We start from the raw sequence: 16,766 nt of genomic DNA on the forward strand, positions 1-16,766 counted from the left end.
AATACACCGAATCTTTGTTAAATTTAAACATAATTTCCGAGTCTTCCCCTTTCAGAAATAGCATTTTCCTCAGGATAACTACTCAGGTAGAAATCACCCATGGATAAAATCCTTTCACGATTCACGAGTGGTCATGATGACGGTGACGAATATCAAATATGAAATGCATAAACGGATGAAACGTGCACGGAACACTTTGTCACAAGTAACATCAGTTAATTACTTGATTTAATTTTCAACATTCTATGAATAAGGACCAGAATATTCGAGTTGGTTTCCCCATCCTAGTGAACTACAGAATCAATCAAACAATTAATTCAATGTGCTACGAAAACAAGGCTATCCTGGAACTGTTGTTTCATTAAAGTAACCAGCTTAGTCAAAATCAAAATAATTGGTATTGCCTAACAATCAGCCAAGACAATAATTGCCCAACAGCAGGGGCTAAAAACATGCATTACAAATCAGCAGAGCCACTTACAAGAAGATATCAGTTGGATATATGTGAATTTATATCCATGAAATAAACAAATCGACCTGTACAATACGGAAAGACCCTTGGTCTCAAAGTACTAGTATTTCTTTTACGTTTGTATATTGATCTTATACTTCTGTGTCTCTTCTTTTCACAGTAATTTCAGCCTTCAATCAAGTTGAGATCACAGACCAGAAGTGCATACAGATGCCATAGAATAAATCTTGCCCCCATCATCAGTCTTTTGAGGTCGCTGAGAAGGTCAATATTGAATCCTGTCATAGAAACGGCGGAAAACATTTGATAAGCACAAAAGAATTAATGAGGATTCTAGCATAGTCTACAAGTCGCATGTACTGAAATGCTGAAGTAAAATTTCTGTTGCAAAAACACCATATGCAATGAAATCTGAAAGCCCAATAATCGGACTACACAACAGAAAAACAGTTTTCTCTCTGTTAATATAAGGCATCAGATAATTTTAACTTTGAAGTACGCTACTTATAAACTGGCGCCAGCACAAAATAAAAATTAAATGTTGGTAACTAACCTTCCAACTTCCAAGATGTAAATTACTGCTTGCTAGATTTTGCCCAAAAGAATCCCTTCTTTTTTGTAGGGTGGTTATCTAACATGGATCTAGAACCCTTTGATCCAAGTGAAAAGTGTCGCCTCAGAAATGGTTTCCCAAACGAGCTTCTCCCACTGGAACTAGATTCCATCCTTGGAGCTTTCCCTTTAAGTCCTCTGCCTTTAAAGTGATCATACACAATTGACTCATCATCAATATCACTGTCCACAACCCGATTCCTTGATTTCTTGTTTCTAGCCTTTAAATCCATTTCAGCTTTCAAAGCTTTTTCGGACAGCTTCAAAGTTTGTTTCTCACCAAAAGTACAGACTGGACAACCAGGATCATACTTGTTTACTTCAGGTGTCAAACTCTCCAAACATTCAGCATGATAGACATGTCCGCAGGTAAGAACAGCAACTACAGACAGGTCATTATTTGCAATTATCTTTTGGGTGCTCCAAGAAGACTTCTCAGTTAAAAGCCTCGAGCAAACACCACATGTTTGCAAATCAACTGGTGAAGTTGAAAACTGACTACTGGAATTGAGCAACCTTTCACGATTAAATCCAAAGGACTCGCTGTCAAATGACCATCTTTCTTTGTGGGGAGTCCCCATAAGCTCAGAATAGCCAGGTATAGACCAACCATCTGAAGATCCACCATGTGAGCCCATCCCTGATTCATTGCTCCATGAAGGATGATGCAATGGCCTTTCTTCAGACACAGAAAAGCTGCTTGGTGACTTAAATGCTGGGATTCTGCTATCAGAGACTTGCCGAAACAGTTGGTGTCCTGTTGAATGGCCAGGCCACCTTAATGGAGTTGTACCTGAAGGAGGTATATTACTTTGGGAGGATATAGGAGACGCCGACAATGAAGTTGACAGTAATGATGGTTTTGTGGGAGATGGACATGATACTATTGATGATTCTGCCAAACCCTTCACCTAGAAAATGATCCATAATCAAGGGTTATCTCGGAAAAATACATAAAAAAAATATTTTAAAAAAGGGATAGTTTTGTTATGCAAACGAAGAGGAGGGAGGGAGGGAGTAAACTTCACCGTTATGATCTCACCTGATCCACACTCACATCAATGGAAACATCCCTTGAAATTGATTGATCTGCAAATGAACATGAACACTTATGTTAGATATTATAAAATAACTATCTAGTTGGGACTCCAGGGAATAGTCTAACCAGTGAATAAACTAAGACATCATGACACGCTACTTATTTCTAAGAGTAGGGCCAATTCTTGCATGGGCTGGGGGTGGAGCATACATGGATTGAGGCCACTGTGCCTTTACAGAGGACTACCCTTATAAGTAACTATAGTTGCTGTTCCTTTTCATTCCCTTAGGGTTTGATGGCTTCTAAGCAAGAAACAAATGTGTCTAAAACACTCCCAAGTTTGGAAATTTAATGCAACAGCATCACATATAGCAAGGTATAGCATGGAGAAATGAATGCAAAACACAATCCTAAAGCGTCCAATTTGAGTAGGTCCATGGAGTGAACTTAGTGGAGGTTACCTGAAGTAGAATTTCTGGGTTGTGCAGCAGTTCCTTCGGATACAAAGGATTTTTGGCATCTATTTCTTTGATGAATCTGCAATGGACTTCCATCCTCTGATACGTAAGCTGATCCATTTTTATGCTCTGAACCATCGTTCCTGCTAACCCCATCAGAAAACCAATTGATAGAAGTATCTTCACCAGCCACACGCCCCCGATGATCCCAGCGAAAGCTCCACGTTGGGGAGCACCGAACATTGCGATGCAAAATATCACTGGTTGATCCGCTTTGAATAGTTTTATCTCTTGAAGCAACGCAACAAGCAGCACCCATAGTAGAACAAATTAAATAACCGCCTTTTTATCTTACACAACCACCAACTGCATCCCTGAACACAAGATTACATTAATTTCACCCGCGAATAGCGCAGTTCATTGCAATTATTGCTCATATATGACAGCCAAACGTATAATTCTCAACAATTAATCATTTTCATAGAAAAGTTAGTCTTGCATAATATAATTTCATAGGCAAAAGGTAATAGTTTCTAATTTCTTCATATAATAATTTTGCCCCAAATTCGAAAGCGATCTATCTAAATAGAACACAACAGGAATTAAACACACAGGATTTTGATACAGACATACAGCAGAGTCGAGCCTTGAAGGGGAAAAAAAGAAAAAGAGAGAGACAGAAGCGTATATGTTATTGTGATAAATAAATAATTGTTGAAATCAGTGGGAAGACAAGGAAGAAAAGAGAAAAGGAAGTGAATGAAACGAAGAAAAGGCAACACATCTGCGGAAAGAAATATGTAGAGGTGTGCGGAGAAGTGGAATAGGGATCCGAAATCAGTGATGAGAGAAAGGAATCAAGAGAAGGAGTGAAGAGCTGCAAAGTGTGTGTTGATAGCAATAATAATTAATTGAAATAAGGAAGCAAGTAATTTAGAAATTGTGTTGATAGAAAAGGCGAAGGGATACAAAGGAAGACGTACCTTTAACAAAAGCAGGTGCCACGGGAGCAGCAACTGAAAGTTGAGGCTGTGAGAGAGAGAGAGAGAGAAAGAGAGAGAGAAGAAGAAGAAGAAGCAGTAGAAGAAGGGGGTGATGTGTTGGTGAGACGGCGTTAGTATGAGTCAGTGTGAGTGGGCCAGTGGGGGCACTTGTCATGGTTACGGGGGTTAACTTTGTCATTGTGCTTTCTCCTCCGAATTTATGCCACCTCACCCTCACCCTTACCCTCACCCCTCACCTTTATGCCTTTTACAATTGTTTTTTGTTCTCTCTTCCCCCCCAAAACTCAATTTTCAGCCCTTCATTCTCCACAACTTTTCTTCTATTTTATTTAAAACACAATAACGAAACAATAAAATTTATATGAACACACATGTTTTGTAAATTATTCATGAATTCAGATGTCAATATAAATCTCTCATGTTTATTTTAACAAGATAAAAAAAATCATAAATAAAGATCATAATCACATATATATATTTGGACCTGCTATACATACAAGCAATAAGGCCTTGCAAGTGTTACAAACCCCCAGCCCATAAACATTCCACACGCGCACTAATTATATTGAATGGAGCGTAACATTCACGCGCTCTCACTCAAACGGTTACGCTTCTCTTCGCGTAAATTGCCCCTTAATGGCAGACTCTTCCACTTCTTCCACTTCTCAAAGCCATTCAGAAAAAATGCAACCCTTCCATTTTCGAGCAACATTTGAAACTCAAGATATAAAACTCGTCGCTAACATTCGAAAACTCCATCAACACACCATAAAACTCTCGATCAAGAATCTCCAGAGAAAACAAAGCTATAATACTCAAGGTACGTTACATTACCATTCCTGTATATTTTCCATATTTTGAACTAGGTTTTACTGTTCTTCTACGTTGTTGTACGTTTTACTATTCTTCTTGCTCTACGTCTCATTTTACAATTTATAATGTTCTAGATTTTACTATTATTCTTGCTTCTATGTTACATTGTTCTTCTTCATTCTTGTAGGTGTTACTATTCTTGTTGTTCTAGTTCTTCTGGTAACTGATTTTTTGGGGTATATTCCGTAGTTTGGTGGGTGTATATGGAGTAATTTGTTGGGTGTATATGGCATAAAATGTTGGGTGTATATTTCTGAACTGATATACTGTAATAATCAGCACTTGCTTGTATTTGCTTGTCCATGGGTGTATATTGCTTGACCTTGTAATGTTGCTTGATATTGATGCATGTTTGAGTGATACCTGACTGATATATATAGGTGTATCTGAATCATATCTATGGGTGTATCTGACTGATATATATGGGTGTATCTGAATCATATCTATGGGTGTATCTTACTGTTATCAATGGGTGTATCTGACTCATATATATGGGTGTATCTTACTGATATCTTTGGGTGTATTTTTCATTTCAGAGAAAATGGCAGCGAGAAACCAACCTGAAAAAAATGTAAGAACAAATATATGTCTTACATGAAATCAGTTTTATATAATAGAAATATATCTGACTATAATTTTATTTTTGTTTACAGCAAACCAAAGACCTTAAGTGTGCAACACATCTCTTAAATGATAAATTCAGAAACATGAGTGAGGAGAAGAAAACAATTGTGAGGGATTTGGGATTCGGTGGCTTGATGTACATCCCGCCGCTAAGGGTGCATCACCAAATTGTCAGATAGATTCTAAGGATATTGACACTGATTAATGTAAATGTTATATAGTCCTGTAACAAATTGAACATATGCTGTAAAAATTTTCCAATTATAATCCAGTTTATTGTAAAATTTCTTTCAATAATTAAATTCTCTCTGCTGTATTCAAAATGTATGAATTACAGGTACTATAATATGAAGGAAAACATCAAACCAAATATACACCCATAACCTGCCATTTTTTACACCCAAAGAAAGTTGAATATACACCCAAAAATCTATCCCTCTGATGCTTTATCCCTAAAATCCTGAACTCTAAACACTTAAAACCTAAACCCTAACCCCTAACCCCTAACCCCTAACCCATAAACCCTAAAACCTAAACCATAAACCCTAAAACCCTAAACCCTAATACCTAAAACCCTTAAACCGTTGTAAAAAAAATAGTATTTTATAACATAAAAACAAGATTCTGAAGTATATATATGTATATATATGTAAAATGTGAAATACGAGAAAATTCAGAAATACACCCAAAAGAACACTGCTTTTATACCCAAAAGAATGCATGCTTTCGCTCTTTTGTGTGCTTCTCATCCCTGTCCAGAAGTGGTGATCCAGATAGATTGGAACCATATATGACGGTCTTCATAGAGATCTGCAGAATACACCCAAACACAGACTATAAATACACCCGAAAAAAATTAAATTTACACCTCTGCTGCAAATTTTAAACAAACATTACCTGAAAGCCACTTGTTGTCCACAGGACCAAAATTCAGTAGAAAATCATTTCAATTCCTATCAAATGAGTCTTTAAGCACACCCACGCTTCTCGCACTTCTCTCGTAATGTAATTCCTCATATCCTTTTCAATAAAATTTAACTCGTGATGACTCTCGGCAGCCGCAACAAATGATTGGTAAGTTTTGCTTAGTCTAATACCAGCCTCCTCGTTATTCTCTATTGTACGACGAATGGACATGCTTAGTTCCCTGTGCTGTTTGAGATATTTTAGATTTTCATTTTTCCTCTCTGTTACATATAATCAATTGGTTCTTAATCTCGTTTTCCTTCCTATTTGTACTCCGAACTCTTGTAGAAAATCCTACAGTCTTGGCGTAGTTCCTGTAAACTTTTTCAGCATCTTCAAGGGTGGTAAAGGTCATTCCAACCTTGGGAATAAACTGGTCATCAACAACAGAGAGAGGCTGCAGAATACACTATATCAAAAACTAAAAATACACCCAATCATGTTTGATATAATACACTCGAACCGCAACAATTCAACTAAAATGACAATAAAAGTCATAAACTATAAATATATTTTTAGTAAAAATAAAAACATGATTATAATTTTCACTAAAAAATTACGCTTTACATACACTCCAAGAAGAGCTTTCCTAGGCTTCTAGCAACACACCTATGCTCGATCTCCAAATAGAATCGGAAGCTCTATTATATTTCATCGATCGCTAAATTAATATTATTCTGATGCTAATGATGTTTTCTACTTCTTTTCTTTCCTTCGGAACCATATGTTTTGACTACTTTAGCATCTTTAATAAACATATAGATTACAATTAGAAGTTTATTGCATAATAATTAGTAGATGTAACATTTTTTATCGATAAATGTTCGAATATTTATGGAGTGGAATTTAGGGCTAAAAAATTTAGATATAAAAGTAGAGTAAGTGTAATAGATAATTTTTTGTATAAAAATGTGAAAATTTAGTGAGGCATAAGGTTAGCAGCTAGCCCACTGTCTTAGCTTATGCAGCACTCGGAGTGGGGTGTACGCATTCCATGCTTTTCATTTTTTTTTTTCTTTTACATAATTTATTAATTTTTATGAGTTTTTTTTATGCTGCTTTTCATATTAAACAAGGAGTTTTTTTAGTAGAAAAAGTATCTTCTAAATTTTAAAAAATTAGATAATAAACAAAAATAATAAAAAAAATAGAAGAATCGGTTCACAAATATTATTATGGTCTATCTTATTATTATGACCTCTCGTATAACCTCTGCCCCCGAATCTTCTTACTGTTATTTATTATTATTATTGCTAGATGTCACCTTTATTATTATTTTTGTTATTATTATTACGTTTATTATTATTATTATCATCGTGATTGATATTATTCTTCTTCTTCTTATACGATTTTTTTAATTTAATTTTTCAAAATAATATGACTATGTTTTCTTATTATTATTATTATTATTATTATTATTATTATACAAACTTTTAATTTAATTTTTTAGAAAAATATGATTGGGTCTTTTTACTATTACTACTATTACTACTATTAGTTACTACTACTACTACTATTATTATTATTATTATTATTATTAGATGTCACCCTCATTATTATTTTTGTTATTGCATGAGTCATATTAGATAGTGAATAGTAATTGAGTCTCAATATTTGTATGGGTGTGTGAAATATGGGGCTAATGTTTAGGATTGGAGCTGTCCAATTCACTTGACCAAAAAAAAATTTTAAATTTTATTTTAGAAGATAAAATATAATTTTTTATTATTTATTTTATAGGTAGTATTAAAAAAAAATATGAGAGATAAATTATTTAAAAGTAAGAGATTATACTTTTTTTTTTCAAAAGTGAAAACTCAAAATTTAGAAGATCTAAATTCATTTAATTTTAGGTCAAAATTATTATTTCTAACAAGTTCAGCACACATACAATTTAAGTCATTTATTTAAAATAATTTTACATTATTCTTTAAGAACTAAATTATTCTTTTTTCACCAAAGACATTTCCATTATACAATAAGTATCAATGAATCTGGTATTTATTTAGACAATAAAATATCAACAAAAGTCCTTATTCCTCTCATAATATAATTTCTTTCTTCTAATTTTTTGAATTTCCTTTAATTTAAAATTAATATGCTTTAAAGTAAAAAAATTGGTAAAATAATAAAATGAATAATTGATTACTTTTAAATTAAGATAATAAAACACACATTTTATAAAAGTTATAATAATGATGATTAATTTTTTATTTTATTATTTTATTAATTTTTTCATTTTAGAGGATATAAATTCTTAATTTAAATGTATATGAATAATCTCATATTTAATCTAGTGCATAATATGGTCATCGCAAGTCACAACCTAGAAATGTCATTGCGCGATCAAAACATAATGCACTCTGTATTTCTGTTTACTTATCTTAATTTATTTTCGTTTTCGCTTTTTTTTATGCTAAAATTAAATGAAAAAATCTTAAGATTTTTTATTTTAATAAATAAAATAAATATAATATTTACGAAAATAAATATTTTTTAAAGAATTTATCGATTTAAATTTTTTTGTTATATCTCGTTTGCATGTCATCTCGTTTACACTGTAAACGAGATATGGCCTGTACGCGTTTATATATAGAAGTCGTTTACAGTTGACTTTCAGGCCCCAATTTCACTTTGTCAACATCTTTCTCCCCTCTTTTAACCCTTTCTAACTATACCTTTGACCCAAGCGATGATGGCGCGTAAAATCGGGAATGACGGAGACATAAATAAGCTGAACGAGATGACACATTACGTCAGGGCGGCCGATTTTGAGGTTAGTTTCGTTATGGTTGTTAAATTTAATGATGTTGCCAGGGTAGTCATGAAGATCTGGAACGTTGCTATATGAGTAAGAGTTAGGTCTGTCGGCTTAATTTAGAACTCTATCCGCTTGTGTTAGGTTGGTATGACATAAATATGATTAGTTTGGAACCATGTTATTCCTGTGCTATGTTGTTAGTATTTATAAATTTAATGCTATTATAGTATAACCCTGGTTATATTAATAAATTTTTATGTTTTTATTTTATTAGAAATTTAAGACTTTATTTTGTTGTATTATATTATTTAATTTGTAATAAAAGTAATAATAAAAATAATTAATCTTTAGACTTTTGAGAGATAAATATTATGAAAAGTAAAATTAATTTTTAAAATGTTAAAAAATAATTTATAAGTTATAATTGATTTTATATAATTTAACTATTATTTTCGTTTATCGTTATTCAGAGGCCTCGCCTCCTACTGCCCCGACAAGTGAGCCATACTTTACCTCCATAGGACGCCATTGTCCCGTATCTGGCTGAGGCCGGATTCGGCAACACCGTGTCCCTCAGAGATTTTACTTTTGACAATTTTCTGGTTTTGGCACTGGTGGAGCGATGGCGTCCAGAGACGCACACGTTTCATCTCCCGTGGGGTGATGTCCTTATCACCCTACAGGACGTGGCGTACCACCTAGGCATACGCGCACACGGTAACCCCATCGGGGGTGCCTCCATGACTTTGGTAGGTGGTACCATACGGAAACGTGGGAGTTGGTGGAGCAGCTCCTCGGTGCCAGGCCTCCTGTTGCAGCACAGCAGGCGGAGCAGAGGAAGGAGTCGTTCACCTGAAGCTTGTGTGGCTACGGGATCGTATCCGCTAGATGTCCCAGACAGATAATTCCGAGACCCTCCGACAGTACGCCAGGTGTTATATCATGTTACTGATCGAAGGGTATCTGATGATAGTGAGTTGGCACAGCCAATAGCGCCGGAATCGGGTGAGGTGGAGGCAGCACATGGCGCGGCACAGCCCCTGCAGGTGTCTCCGGCACAAACTCATCCTCATCGCCACCATCAGAAGGCTCACTGTCTCCACTATCTGCCACGTAACCCTCGTCCGACTCCTCCACACCCTCTCTTATGAATTCTGCTTCTAATAAGGCTTGCACTTGCTCTTCCACGACTTGTGTCCTATCATGCCTGCGTTTCTAACGCTTTTGTTGAATAGGTCTGGAATCCGGGTAAACGACGAGCTTATGAGACATCAGGTCGGGGTCTATACCAGGCATGTCGGTGGCTTTCCAAGTAAAGAGGTCGAAATTTCTTCTTAGGAGGTCAATGAGCTTTTCTTTCAGACCTCCTTCCAGGTTAGCCCATATAGCTGTAGTTTTTTCAAGGTGATCTCCAATCTGTACTTCTTTCACTTTTCATCCAGGTTGGGGGCTCACGAGTTCGAACACCTTCAAGCTCGATAGTATTGACTTTCTTTCCCCCAGGCTGCCCTTTAAATTAAAGCTTTTATTATAGCATTTTCGTTCTAACTTTTGATCTTCTTTTATGGTGGCAATTACTTCTGCAGTGAAAAACTTCATAAAAAGATTAGGTGTGGAGACAACTGCTGCAAGTCGGTTTAAGATTGTCCGACCTATTAGGGCGTTATATGCTGAAGTGGCGTCAACCACGATGTAGTCAATGTTTAATGTCTTGGACTTTGTTCCCTTTCCAAAATTAGGGTACCAGGAGATAAACTCAAGAGGTCGGATCGGTGTGTCCCTGGTGCGCGAAATTGTGATCACTACAACTTCGCACAACTAACCAGCAAGTGCACTGGGTCGTCCAAGTAATAAACCTTACGCGAGTAAGGGTCGATCCCACGGAGATTGTTGGTATGAAGCAAGCTATGGTCACCTTGTAAATCTCAGTCAGGCAGACTCAAATGGGTATAGGTAATAAACGCATAAAGCATAAAGATAAAGATAGAGGTACTTATGTAATTCATTGGTAGGAACTTCAGATAAGCGTATGAAGATGCCTTCCCTTCCGTCTCTCTGCTTTCCTACTGTCTTCATCCAATCCTTCTTACTCCTTTCCATGGCAAGCTTGTGTAGGGTTTCACCGTTGTCAGTGGCTACCTCCCATCCTCTCAGTGAAAATGTTCCTATGCTCTGTCACAGCATATGGCTAATCAGCTGTCGGTTCTCGGTCAGGCCGGAATAGAATCCAGTGATTCTTTTGCGTCTGTCACTAACGCCCCGCCTGCTAGGAGTTTGAAGCATGTCACAGTCATTCAATCATTGAATCCTACTCAGAATACCACAGACAAGGTTAGACCTTCCGGATTCTCTTGAATGCCGCCATCAGTTCTCGCCTATACCACGAAGATTCCGGTTAAAGAATCCAAGAGATAAACACTAGAGCCTTGGTTGCTTGTAGAACAGAGTGGTTGTCAGTCACTTTGTTCATAAGTGAGAATGATGATGAGTGTCACGGATCATCACATTCATCAAGTTGAAGAACAAGTGATATCTTGGACAAAGAACAAGCGGAATTGAATAGAAGAACAATAGTAATTGCATTAATACTCGAGGTACAGCAGAGCTCCACACCTTAATCTATGGTGTGTAGAAACTCCACCGTTGAAAATACATAAGAACAAAAGTGATCATTGGTTTCGGCCCCAGAGAGGGAACCAGAAGAACCAAGATAAAAATACAATAGTAAAAGGTCCTATATATAGAGAACTAGTAGCCTAGGGTGTACAGAGATGAGTAAATGACATAAAAATCCACTTCCGGGCCCACTTGGTGTGTGCTTGGGCTGAGCAATGAAGCATTTTCGTGTAGAGACTCTTCTTGGAGTTAAACGCCAGCTTTTATGCCAGTTTGGGCGTTTAACTCCCATTTTGGTGCCAGTTCCGGCGTTTAACGCTGGGATTACTGAAGGTGACTTTGAACGCCGGTTTGGGCCATCAAATCTTGGGCAAAGTATGAACTATTATATATTGCTGGAAAGCCCAGGATGTCTACTTTCCAACGCCGTTGAGAGCGCGCCAATTGGGCTTCTATAGCTCCAGAAAATCCACTTCGAGTGCAGGGAGGTCAGAATCCAACAGCATCTGCAGTCCTTTTCAGTCTCTGGATCAGATTTTTGCTCAGGTCCCTCAATTTCAGCCAGAAAATACCTAAAATCACAGAAAAACACACAAACTCATAGTAAAGTCCAGAAAAGTGAATTTTAACTAAAAACTAATAAAAATATACTAAAAACTAACTAGATCATACTAAAAACATACTAAAAACAATGCCAAAAAGGGTACAAATTATCCGCTCATCACAACACCAAACTTAAATTGTTGCTTGTCCCCAAGCAACTGAAAATCAAATAAGATAAAAAGAAGAGAATATACTATAGACTCCAAATTATCAATGAAACTTGGCTCCAAATTAGATGAGCGGGACTAGTAGCTTTTTGCCTCCGAACAGTTTTGGCATCTCACTTTATCCTTTGAAATTCAGAATGATTGGCTTCTTTAGGAACTCAGAATCCAGATAGTGTTATTGATTCTCCTAGTTAAGTATGATGATTCTTGAACACAGCTACTTATTGAGTCTTGGCCGTGGCCCAAAGCACTCTGTCTTCCAGTATTACCACCGGATACATACATGCCACAGACACATAATTGGGTGAACCTTTTCAGATTGTGACTCAGCTTTGCTAGAGTCCCCAATTAGAGGTGTCCAGGGTTCTTAAGCACACTCTTTTTGCCTTGGATCACAACTTTATTTCTTTCTTTTTCTTTTTCTCCCTTTTTTTTTCGTTTTTCTCCCTTCTTTTTTTTTGTATTCACTGCTTTTTCTTGCTTCAAGAATCATTTTTATGATTTTTCAGATCCTCAGTAACATGTCTCCTTTTTCATCATTCTTTCAAGAGCCAACAATTTTAACATTCATGAACAACAAATTCAAAAGACATATGCACTGTTCAAGCATACATTCAGAAAACAAAAAGTATTGCCACCACATCAAACTAATTAAGCTAGTTTTAAAGATGAATTCGAAATCCTGTACTTCTTGTTCTTTTGTGATAAAAACAGTTTTCATTTAAGAAAGGTGATGGATTCATAGGACATTCATAACTTTAAGGCATAGACACTAAGACACTAATGATCACAAGACACAAACATAGATAAACATAAGCACTAAAATTCGAAAAACAGAAAATAAAGAACAAGGAAATTAAAAAGCGGGTCCACCTTAGTGATGGCGGCTCTTTCTTCCTCTTGAAGATCCTATGGAGTGCTTGAGCTCCTCAATGTCTCTTCCTTGTCTTTGTTGCTCCTCTCTCATGATTCTTTGATCTTCTCTAATTTCATGGAGGATGATGGAGTGTTCTTGATGCTCCACCCTTAGTTGTCCCATGTTGGAACTCAATTCTCCTAGGGAGGTATTTAGTTGCTCCCAATAGTTTTGTGGAGGAAAGTGCATCCCTTGAGGCATCTCAGGGATCTCATGATGAGAGGGGTCTCTTGTGTGCTCCATCCTTTTCTTAGTGATGGGCTTATCCTCATCAATGGGGATGTCTCCTTCTATGTCAACTCCAACTGAATAACAGAGGTGACAAATGAGATGAGGAAAGGCTAACCTTGCTAGGGTAGAGGACTTGTCCGCCACCTTATAGAGTTCTTGGGCTATAACCTCATGAACTTCCACTTCTTCTCCAGTCATGATGCTATGAATCATGATGGCCCAGTCTAGAGTAACTTCGGACCGGTTGCTAGTGGGAATGATTGAGCGTTGGATAAACTCCAACCATCCTCTAGCCACGGGTTTGAGGTCATGCCTTCTCAATTGAACCGGCTTCCCTCTTGAATCTCTCTTCCATTGTGCGCCCTCTTCACATATGACTGTGAGAACTTGGTCCAACCTTTGATCAAAGTTGACCCTTCTAGTGTAAGGGTGTTCATCTCCTTGCATCATGGGCAAATTGAATGCCAACCTTACACTTTCCGGACTAAAATCCAAGTATTTCCCCCGAACCATAGTAAGATAATTCTTTGGGTCCGGGTTCACACTTTGATCATGGTTCTTGGTGATCCATGCATTGGCATAGAACTCTTGAACCATTAAGATTCCGACTTGTTGAATGGGGTTGGTAAGAATTTCCCAACCTCTTCTTCGGATCTCATGTCGGATCTCCGGATATTCACCCTTTTTGAGTGAAAAAGGGACCTCGGGGATCACCTTCTTCAAGGCCACAACTTCATAGAAGTGGTCTTGATGCACCCTTGAGATGAATCTTTCCATCTCCCATGACTCGGAGGTAGAAGCTTTTTGCCTTCCCTTTCCTCTTTCTAGAGGTTTCTCCGGCTTTGGATGCCATAAATGGTTATGGAAAAACGAAAAAGCAACGCTTTTACCACACCAAACTTAAAAGGTTTGCTCGTCCTCGAGCAAAAGAAGAAAGAAGAGAGTAGAAGAAGAAGAAATGAGGAAGAAGGGGGTGGCTTTAGTGTTCGGCCAAAGAGGGGGAGAAGTGGTGTTTAGGTTGTGTGAAAATGAAGGGGTGAAGAAGGGTATATATAGGAGAGGGGGTGGGTAAGGTTCGGTCAAGTGAGGGTGGGTTTGGGTGGGAAAGTGGTTTGAATTTGAATGGTGAGGTAGGTGGGGTTTTATGAAGGATGGATGTGAGTGGTGAAGAGGAAGATGCGATTTGATAGGTGAAGGGTTTTTGGGGAAGAGGAGTTGAGGTGATTGGTGAATGGGTGAAGAAGAGAGAGAGAGTGGTGGGGTTGGTGGGGATCCTGTGGGGACCACAGATCCTGTGGTGTCAAGGAAAAGTCATCCCTGCACCAAATGGCATTCAAAATCACGTTTTGAGCCATTTCTGGCGTTAAACGCCGGGCTGGTGCCCATTCCTGGCGTTTAACGCCAGGTTCTTGCCCTTTTCTGGCGTTTAACGCCAGTCTGGTGCCCCTTTCTGGCGTTAAACGCCCAGAATGGTGCCAGACTGGGCGTTAAACGCCCAACTGCTAGCCTCACTGGCGTTTAAACGCCAGTGGGTTCTTCCTCCAGGGTGTGCTGTTTTTCTTCCTATTTTTCATTCTGTTTTCGCTTTTTCAATTGATTTTGTGACTTCTCATGATCATCAACCTACAAAAAAACATAAAATAACAAAAGAAAATAGATAAAATATAACATTGGGTTGCGTCCCAACAAGCGCTTCTTTAATGTCAGTAGCTTAACAGATGGCTCTCATGGAGCCTCACATTTTCTCAGAGCAATGTTGGAACCTCCCAACACCAAACTTAGAGTTTGAATGTGGGGGTTCAACACCAAACTTAGAGTTTGGTTGTGGCCTCCCAACACCAAACTTAGAGTTTGACTGTGGGGGCTCTGTTTGACTCTGATTTGAGAGAAGCTCTTCATGCTTCCTCTCCATGGTGACAGAGGGATATCCTTGAGCCTTAAACACAAAGGATTCTTCATTCACTTGAATGATCAGTTCACCTCTATCAACATCAATCACAGCCTTTGCTGTGGCTAGGAAGGGTCTACCAAGGATGATGGATTCATCCATGCATTTCCCAGTCTCTAGGACTATGAAATCAGCAGGGATGTAATGGTCTTCAATCTTTTCCAGAACATCCTCTACAAGTCCATGAGCTTGTTTTCTTGAGTTGTCTGCCATCTCTAATGAGATTCTTGCAGCTTGCACCTCAAAGATCCCTAGCTTCTCTATTACAGAGAGAGGCATGAGGTTTACACTTGACCCTAAGTCACACAGAGCCTTCTTGAAGGTCATGGTGCCTATGGTACAAGGTATTGAAAACTTCCCAGGGTCTTGTCTCTTTTGAGGCAGTTTCTGCCTAGACAAGTCATCCAGTTCTTTGGTGAGCAAAGGGGGTTCATTCTCCCAAGTCTCATTTCCAAATAACTTGTCATTTAGCTTCATGATTGCCCCAAGGTATTTAGCAACTTGCTCTTCAGTGACATACTCATCCTCTTCAGAGGAAGAATACTCATCAGAGCTCATGAAAGGCAGAAGTAAGTCCAATGGAATCTCTATGGTCTCATTTTGAGCCTCAGATTCCCATGGTTCCTCATTGGGGAACTCAATGGAGGTCAGTGCACGCCCATTGAGGTCTTCCTCAGTGGCGTTCACTTCCTCTCCTTCCTCTCCAAATTCGGCCATATTGATGGCCTTGCACTCTCCTTTTGGATTTTCTTCTGTGTTGCTTGGGAGAGTACTAGGAGGGAGTTCAGTTACTTTCTTGCTCAGTTGTCCCACTTGTGCCTCCAAATTCCTAATGGAGGACCTTGTTTCAGTCATGAAACTTTGAGTGGTTTTGATCAGATCAGAGACCATGGTTGCTAAGTCAGAGGGGTTCTGCTTAGAATTCTCTGTCTGTTGCTGAGAAGATGATGGAAAAGGCTTGCCATTGCTAAACCTATTTCTTCCACCATTATTGTTGTTGAAACCTTGTTGAGGTCTCTCTTGATTCTTCCATGAGAAATTTGGGTGATTTCTCCATGAAGAATTAAAGGTGTTTCCATAGGGTTCTCCTAGGTAATTCACCTCTTCCATTGAAGGGTTCTCAGGATCATATGCTTCTTCTTCAGATGAAGCATCCTTAGTACTGCTTGGTGCATTTTGCATTCCAGACAGACTTTGAGAGATCAAATTGACTTGTTGAGTCAATATCTTGTTCTGAGCCAATATGGCATTCAGAGCATCAATCTCAAGAACTCCTTTCTTCTGATTAGTCCCATTGTTCACAGGATTCCTTTCAGAAGTGTACATGAATTGGTTATTTGCAACCATTTCAATCAGCTCCTGAGCTTCTGTAGGCGTCTTCTTCAGATGAAGAGATCCTCCAGCAGAGCTATCCAAAGACATCTTGGATAGTTCAGAGAGACCATCATAGAAAATACCTATGATGCTCCATTCAGA

At 38.0% G+C, this 16,766-nt stretch overlaps 1 protein-coding gene across 2 annotated transcripts; it reads right to left on the reverse strand.

Moving 5' to 3' along the window:
• Window positions 1-211: 211 nt before the first annotated feature.
• Window positions 212-3,730, reverse strand: LOC130941342 (uncharacterized). Of its 2 annotated transcripts, none has more exons than XM_057869815.1 (5): window positions 3,565-3,730; window positions 2,585-2,947; window positions 2,127-2,173; window positions 1,026-1,995; window positions 212-750 (listed from the first exon to the last, which is right to left on the reverse strand). In XM_057869815.1, exons 2-4 carry the CDS (start codon window positions 2,898-2,900, stop codon window positions 1,048-1,050), a joined length of 1,311 nt encoding a protein of 436 aa, XP_057725798.1. In that variant the 5' UTR covers window positions 2,901-2,947; window positions 3,565-3,730; the 3' UTR covers window positions 212-750; window positions 1,026-1,047. The 2 variants fall into 2 exon arrangements, with proteins under 2 accessions (XP_057725798.1, XP_057725797.1); XM_057869814.1 differs by having other exon boundaries at window positions 2,585-2,955; window positions 3,565-3,678.
• Window positions 3,731-16,766: the final 13,036 nt, after the last annotated feature.

Source organism: Arachis stenosperma, chromosome 7 (assembly GCF_014773155.1).
Source record: "Arachis stenosperma cultivar V10309 chromosome 7, arast.V10309.gnm1.PFL2, whole genome shotgun sequence".
NCBI classification, from domain to species: Eukaryota; Viridiplantae; Streptophyta; class Magnoliopsida; order Fabales; family Fabaceae; genus Arachis; species Arachis stenosperma.

What these genes read in the sequence shown, in the direction of transcription:
- LOC130941342 (XM_057869815.1), bottom strand. Translation starts at nt 2,900, where the DNA reads ATGGGTGCTGCTTGTTGCGTTGCTTCAAGAGATAAAACTATTCAAAGC. An exon ending in ACCCAGAAATTCTACTTCAG is followed by an intron (nt 2,174 to 2,584) that starts GTAACCTCCACT and finishes GTTCATTTGCAG; the next exon opens with ATCAATCAATTTCAAGGGAT. An exon ending in TTGATGTGAGTGTGGATCAG is followed by an intron (nt 1,996 to 2,126) that starts GTGAGATCATAA and finishes ATCATTTTCTAG; the next exon opens with GTGAAGGGTTTGGCAGAATC.